The following is an 8,424-nucleotide window of genomic DNA, read 5'->3' as shown; positions in this document are numbered from 1 at the left end:
TTACACTGACATTGTAGAGGACTCTAAAACTTATGTATCACTTATGATACGTTAGGTGTTATAGTGTTAAGTCACATGACATTTTGATGTTGAAAGATCAACAACTAATGTATCACTTATGATACCTTCGGTTAAGTCACCTGACACCTTAGGTTAAGTCACATGACATTTTGATGATGTAGAAGGATCAACAACTTGTGTATCATTTATGATACATTAGGTGTAATAGGGTTAAGTCACATGTCATTTTGATGATGTAGAAAGATCAACAACTTATGAATCACTTATGATACCTTCGGTTAAGTCACCTGACACCTTAGGTTAAATCACGTGACATTTTAATGATGTAGAAGGATCAACAACTTATGTATCACTTATGATACATTAGGTGTTACAGGGTTAAGTCAAATGACATTTTGATGTAGAGGGATCAAGAACTTATGTATCACTTATTATACGTTAGGTGTTATAGTGTTAAGTCTATGGCTGCAACAAATAATCGATTAAATCGATCAAAATCGAATATAAAAATAGTTGGCGATTAATTTAGTCATCGATACGTTGGATCTATGCTATGCGCATGTGCAGAGGCTACTTTTTTTTTTTTTTTTTTTTTTAATCTTTATTTATAAACTGCAACATTTACAAACAGCTGAGAAACAATAATCAAAATAAGTATGGTGCCAGTATGCTGTTTTTTTCCCAATAAAATACTGGAAAGGATAGAAATGTAGTTTGTCTCTTTTATCCGATTATTAATTGATTAATCGAAGTAATAATCGACAGATTAATCGATTATCAAATTAGTTGTTAGTTGCAGCCCTAGTTAAGTCACATGACATTTTGATGATGAAGGATCAACAACTTATGTATCAGTTATGATAGGTTAGGTGTTATAGGGTTAAGTCACATGACATTTTGATGTAGAAGGATCAACAACTTATGTATCACTTATGATACGTTAGGTGTTATAGTGTTAATTTACATGACATTTTGATGATGTAGAAGGATAGACAACTTATGTATCACTTATGATACATTAGGTGTTATAGTGTTAAGTCACATGACATTTTGATGATGTAGAAGGATCGACAACTTATATATCACTTATGACACGTTAGGTATTATACTGTTAAGTTGCATGACATTTTACCACTATATACCTCGGTTGGTAGAGTGGTCGTGCCAGCAACTTGAGGGTTCCAGGTCCGACCCCCGCTTCAGCCATCCTAGTCACTGCCACCCACACTGGTTTAAATGTATCTTAGATATTGGGTTTCACTATGTAAAAGCGCTTTGAGTCACTAGAGAAAAGCGCTATATAAATGTAATTCACTTCACTTTGATGATGTAGAAGGATCGGCAGCTTATATATCACTTATGATACGTTAGGTGTTATAGTGTTAAGTCACATGACATGTTGATGATGTAGAAGGATCAACAACTTATGTATCACTTATGATACATTAAGTGTTATAAGGTTAAGTCACATGACATTTTGATGTAGAAGGATCAACAACTTATGTATCACTTATGATACGTTAGGTGTTATAGTGTTAATTTACATGACATTTTGATGATGTAGAACACATATGTCAGAGTCAAGGCCCGCGGGCCATATCCGGCCCGCGAGAAGGTTTTTTACGGCCCTTGGGATGATCTTGATTTATTATTAGAACCGGCCCGCAGACCGCAGATCTTTTACACGCACCAAGCGGATGCCGGTCCAAGGTTCCGAAAGGGGGCGAGCGGCCCGCCGGGACGCGCCTGCCGGCCGAAGGGCTGCAGCCCGGCCGTCAGTCGCGGAGCCCGCCGTGCCACGCGCGCCAAGGGGGCGGGCCGAAACCCGGCCCCGAGGCCCTGAGACTTCTGCTTTGTTTCCCCAAACCGCGCGTCACCGCCGGGCCCGCACCACCGTCGGGCTGCAGCCCGAGCGTCGGTGGCGGAACCCGTCATGTGCCGCGCGCGCCAAGCGGAGCGGGGGGGTCAAGCGGGCCGAAACCCGCAGGCCACCCCCTCACCACGAGGCCCTGAGACTTCTGCGTTTGACCCCTACGCGCGGCCCGTCGGGACGCGCCCGCCGTCAAGCCACGAGGGCCAGCCGTCGGGTCGCGGAGCCCGCCGTGCCACGCGCGCCAAGGGGCGGGCCGAAACCAGCGGGGGGTTTCGGGCACCCAACTCGCCTCCCTCCCACGGAGGGAGGAGGGGGGTTTAATGTGAACATTACTGTGCAATCACATATTTAGAGTTTTTACTCAATTCAAGTTTAAAAGTTAAAGTTTAATATTTGTTTTCACTGCATGTTACTTCTCCTTAAACAAAGTGTTGTTTTTGATTTATAGATTTTTGCACTTTATTTTATTGTATTTCAATTTAATTATATTTTAAAAATATTTCAGTTGAGTGGATGATAGAAAATTGCTATTATTGTTTTTTTCTTTGAAGTAAATTTAGCCCACTTTTGCTAAAATAGAAAATATAGGCTACTGATGGTGCCTTGAATACCGGTTTCTTTCATTTAATGTTCATGTTATGGGGATTTTTATATAAAGGAAATTTGTCTTTTGTGTCTGTTGAAAATTAAAGATTACTGACAGAGCCATAAGAAAATATTGCTTTATTTATCTGATCATATTGGAATATATTTGTTAGGTTTTCAGTAGGTTCAATTAGGTTCACTAGACTATATGCGTCATTTAAAAATTTTTCAATGAACATTCGAACAGTCCGGCCCTCGGCTTGTAGCTAAATTTTTTATTTGGCCCTCCGTCCATTTGACTTTGACACCCCTGATGTAGAAGGATCGACAACTTATGTATTACTTATGATACGTTCGGTGTTATAGTGTTAAGTTACATGACATCTTGATGTAGAAGGATCGACAACTTATGTATCACTTATGATACGTTAGGCGTTATAGTGTTAAGTTACTTGACATTTTGGTGATGTAGAAGGATCAACAACTTATGTACCATTTATGATACGTTAGGTGTTATAGTGTTAAGTTACATGACATTTTGATGATGTAGAAGGATCAACAACTTATGTATCTTGTATGATACGTTCGGTGTAAATGTTGTCACATGGAATTTTGATGTAGAGGGATCAACAACTTATGTATCATTTGTGATAAGTTAGGTGTTATAGTGTTAAGTCACATGACATGTTGATGATGTAGAAGGATCGACAACGTATGCATCACTTATGATACGTTAGGTGTTACACTGTTAAGGTACTTGAAATTTTGGTGATGTAGAGGGATCAACAACATATATATCATTTATGATACGTTAGGTGTTACAGTGTTAAGTCACATGACATTTTGATGATGTAGAAGGTTCAACAACTTATGTATCACTTACGATACATTAAGTGTTAGAGGGTTAAGTCACATGACATTTTGATGTAGAAGCATCAAAAAGTAGTGTATCACTTATGATACGTTAGGTGTTAAGTCACATGACATGAATAAAACCTATTCATTTTGGTACATAATGAACAACATGTCCTGATTTCAGCAGGAAAATGGCCATGCAGAACCTCAGCTGCCACTACAACGAGCCCATGAGCTTCTTCTACAACAACAGCGGCGCCAACGACAAGTGGGACAAGACGCAGCTCATTGTGGTCCAAGTGGTGGGTTCACTCTTCTGCTGCTTCATCCTGGTCTCCAACGCCATGGTCATCGCCGCCGTGATCACCAACAAGAAGTTCCACTTCCCCTTCTACTATCTCCTGGCCAACCTGGCCGCCGCCGACTTCCTGGCGGGCATCGCGTACATCTACCTGATGTTCAACACGGGCGAGGTGTCGCGGAAGCTGACGGTGAAAGGCTACTTCATCCGCCAAGGTCTGCTGGACATCAGCCTGTCCGCCTCGCTGGCCAACCTGCTGGTCATCGCGCTGGAGCGCTACATCGCCGTCATGAACCTCAAAGTCCACAGCAACCTGACCAAGAGGAGGGTGACCCTGCTCATGGTCCTGGTGTGGGCCATCTCCATCCTGATGGGGGCCGTGCCCAGTCTGGGCTGGAACTGCACCTGCAACCTGAGCGACTGCTCCCAGCTGGCGCCCCTGTTCAGCAGGAGCTACCTGGTCTTCTGGTCCGTGTCCAACCTGGTGGTCTTCCTGGTGATGGTGGCCATCTACATGAGGATCTACGCCTTCGTCAAGATGAGGACGTCCATGCTCACGCCGCACACCCGGGGCTCCGTCAGCCGCAAGAGGACGCCCATCAAGCTCATCAAAACCGTCATGGTGGTGCTCGGTGAGTTCTCATTTCTTAAACATTACCAGCTGCATCTCGGCCATAACACCATATCAATATGTATCGCCATAGACACCTCATTGGTATCGACAAACATTTGTTCGGTCAAACGTTCAGTTCCTTTTTCTTCGTCGGGAGAAAGCGGAAGTATGGAAGCAAGGTTGGTTGCATGAACAAAAACACTCGCAGGAAGTGATCGCTGATCAGTGGTAGTGACACGCTAATATAAACGATAAAATAAATTAAAGGGTAAATGAAAGGTAAAATAAGTACAAATATAGAAGGTGAAAGAAGATAAAACGAGGTAAAAGAGGGTCAAAGAAGGTAAAATAAGGGAATAAGGAATATAGAAAATAGAATAAGTTAAAGATAAAAGACGGAGTATACAGTAAAAAGTAAAAGAAGATCAAATAAGGTAAAAGACGGTCAAATAAGCTACATAGAAGGTAAATACAAAATTTAATAAGTTAAATAGAAGGTATAAGAAGGTAAATAAAAGGTGAATTAAGAGTAAATAAGGAATACAAAACATAAATTAAGTTACCGTATTTTTCGGACTATAAGTCGCAGTTTTTTTCATAGTTTGGCCGGGGGTGCGACTTATACTCAGGAGCGACTTATGTGTGAAATTAACACATTACCGTAAAATACCAAATATTATTATTTAGGTCATTCAAGCAGGCCTGGCCCTAACCAATCTGGCGCCCTAGGCAAGATTTTAGGTGGTGCCCCCCCCACATCGGCAGTGAAGTGTATATACTCACAAGAAACGGATTAGCTTTGTCTTTTTTTTTACTTAAAGAAAGCAAATTAACATATTATATGAGAATGTTATGTTATGATTATCTTTAACCGAATCACAGCAGTGCTCAAATTAAAAAAACAGCATTCCCTCTCATGTGATATTGCTTAATTAACATTAATGATGTGCACTTTAACAACTAGGCTTACAACTATACCTAATATATAAAGGGGTGGAAAAGTGACTATTACCTGCAGGGCAAACATTAGCTAACCAGAAGGCAATAACAATGTAAACAGAAAACACCTGCTTAAAAGATCTAATACAAATGTCCCTGAGGAATGTAAGGTGGGAGTACTGTAATTACCTAACGTTACATTATTATTTTCCATAACAATTTAGCCCCCTCCACAATATTAACCCGACGTTAAAACAGAACTAGCTATTTATTGATTAGCAATTGCCGAATCATGTAACATTAGCTTAATGCTAAAAAGCCAGGTTACTATCACATTCTGTAACAGACAAATAATTTCATGTAGGCTAACGTTATCTCCCTGCTACCTCTGTCTTTTTCTCGTTTCTCCTCTTCTTTTCTCTTTTTTCTTCCCTGGGCACCTGACAGTTTTGGCCGTTTTGACATCTTGTGTTGGTTTTTTGATGCGGTGACGTCCATAAACAGTCATGATACGGGAAGGGAGGGGGCGCACCGTGCGGAGGGAGAGGGGGGCGTAATGTTGTAACAAATAATATTTCTATTAAATAGGCTTTACTTTGCATTTTAATTAACGTGGGATTATTTTTTGTATTTAGAAATAATAGTACCAACTTTTTTTTATTTTTTATTTTTATTTTTTATTTTTCAACATTTGTGGCACTGGCGTGGCGCCCCCTGATGGACGGCGCCCTTAGCATTTGCCTATACGGCCTATGCCACGGGCCGGCCCTGCATTCACGTAAGAGACTAGACGTATAAGATTACATGGGATTTAGCGATTAGGAGTGACAGATTGTTTGGTAAACGTATAGCATGTTCTATATGTTATAGTTATTTGAATGACTCTTACCATAATATGTTACGTTAACATACCAGGCACGTTCTCAGTTGGTTATTTATGCCTCATATAACGTACACTTATTCAGCCTGTTGTTCACTATTCTTTATTTATTTTTAATTGCCTTTCAAATGTCTATTCTTGGTGTTGGCTTCTATCAAATACATTTCCCCCAAAAATGCGACTTATACTCCAGTAGGGATGATGCTCGAACCCGGTTTTCCCGGTTGTTCGATAAGAAAAGAACCGAGTCCTCGGACTCGGATCCTTTTTTGAGAACCGGTACCCATTATCGAGACCACTATAGTAAAGAAAAAGAGTTGGTTCTTTATTCGAATCCCTGGGAACGAATCCCGTCCCGACAAGAAATGCCCTGTGGGACATCACAAGAAATGACGTCACGTAGCTCAGTCATTTGTCACGGTGGGGTGCTGCGGTTCGTTCTCCCGGGACGCAAAACTGACGCTCCGGACGAAAGCGTGCAATCATACACATTACAACAGACAGGAACGAAACAAAAGGAAAAGCGTGCCGTTCGCACGAGAAGCTAAAGCCAAAACTTACTTAGCACAGGAATACTAGAAGCTAAGGTAACTTTAGCACAGGAATCATGCGCTGGAAAGCCAGAATGCCAACGTAACTGTTGCAAATGCAAACCATGAAGCCACGACGAGTGACCGTAAAAGGCAGGCTTAAATAGAGTCTCTGATGAGCAACAGGTGCGCGTACAAGGCAGGTGAAAATCATAAGTAACCATGGTGACTAAAACAAACCCCCGAGGTGCACAAAACAACTAAGGAAGTCCAAAACCAACAGAACATAACTAAACAAAACATGATCCGACCACATCATAATACATCACAGTTTCATTTTATTTCACTTTACAGGAGTAGGAAGAAGTTAAGCTTATTTAATCCTACTCCTTTCCCACTTCATAGCGTTTACAAATATATATATCATTTACTGACCTTTTTATAATAGAATATCTGTGAATTAGTATATACAACAGTTTTGTAATATGTAATTAATTAGTTAATTCAGTCATTATTAATATACTGAGATGAAGAATATCTTATTTTCAATAAGGTTGAAAGTATTTCTCATAATTCTTCTCTTCTTTGTACTTTGTAAGCACAAATCATCAAACTTTTATATTTTTGACTCAATAAATAAAGTGTTTGTATGTTCTCTATATCCAGCATTATGTATCAGTCTAATTGATCTTTTTTGTAACACGGTTCACGAATGTAGCGCACATTTGTAGTTATTTCTGCACAATAACTCAGATATGGTAATACTATAGTAGCGAGCAGTAGAGAATGTGAAGTGATTTGTTCAACCAAATATTGTGTTTTTTTCCATATACAACAACCTATCTGGACTCGATAAGAGAATCGATAAGGAATCTGTTCGATAAGAGGATTCGATAATAGGCTCGAACTCGATAATTTCTTATTAAACATCATCCCTATCCTCCAGTGCGACTTATATGTGTTTTTTTCCTTCTTTATTATGCATTTTCGGCCGGTGCGACTTATACTCCGGAGCGACTTATACTCCGAAAAATACGGTAAATAGAAGGTCATTAAAAGGTATAAGAAGGTAAATGTTGGGAAAGTCAAGTTGAATGGAAGGTAAATCAAAGGTAAAAGAAGAAATACAGAAGATAAAAAAAGATAAAACATGGTCAAATAAGGTAAAAAAAAAAAGTAAACTAAGTTAAATTGAAGGTAAAAGAAGGAAAAAAGGGGAAACGAAGATAAAAGACAGTAAAAAGAAGGTAAATAAAAGGTAAACTAATCAATCAATCAAAGTTTATTTATATAGCCTAGGGCTGGGCGATATAGAGGAAAAAGTATATATATATATATATATATATATATATATATATATATATATATATATATATATATATATATATATAGAAATGTGCTGACAAATCATTCAGAAATATTACTTTCATACATAAGTGTGCTGCTCACCAATATTCAAATACGTCTTTTGAGTTCTTTGTGACATGTTTATGTTGACAAAGGATAGTCCTAAGGGTTTCAAAGAAAGTGTGACATGTTTATGTTGACAAAGGATAGTCCTAATAGTTTCAAAGAAAGTGTGACATGTTTATGTTGACAAAAATAGTCCTAAAAGCGTCAATACAAGAAGAAGAAAAGATGATGATTAAAAGAAGCACACGGGTTTTTAGACAAAGGACTTTGGATGAAAGACACAACTTTGTGTTAGCGAGCTCGCTAAGTATCTTATGGCATCCTTCAGATGTAGAACATGCCTCTGCTTGAAATGCTCCTCGTCGCAGACGTACTGTACCGTACATGAAAACTAAGTCCACTTTGTTATTTGTG

General features: G+C 39.4%; 1 protein-coding gene across 2 annotated transcripts in view; it reads left to right on the top strand.

Annotated features, from left to right (window-relative positions):
* The window catches only part of LOC133635098 (lysophosphatidic acid receptor 3-like), a 34,727-nt gene that overhangs the window by 3,762 nt on the left and 22,541 nt on the right, over window positions 1–8,424 (top strand). The window contains exon 3 of one of the 2 annotated variants that reach the window (XM_062027868.1): window positions 3,522–4,267. In XM_062027868.1, coding sequence (XP_061883852.1) covers window positions 3,522–4,267 — 746 coding nt within the window. Of the gene's footprint in view, window positions 1–3,518; window positions 4,268–8,424 lie in introns of both variants that reach the window. The other variant, XM_062027867.1, reaches the window with a different exon arrangement.

The sequence above is a fragment of the Entelurus aequoreus genome, linkage group LG19 (genome assembly GCF_033978785.1).
Source record: "Entelurus aequoreus isolate RoL-2023_Sb linkage group LG19, RoL_Eaeq_v1.1, whole genome shotgun sequence".
Classification (NCBI taxonomy): Eukaryota; Metazoa; Chordata; class Actinopteri; order Syngnathiformes; family Syngnathidae; genus Entelurus; species Entelurus aequoreus.
The sequence above is the reverse complement of the archived record's forward strand: the minus strand, read 5'-3'. Positions and strand labels throughout refer to the sequence as shown.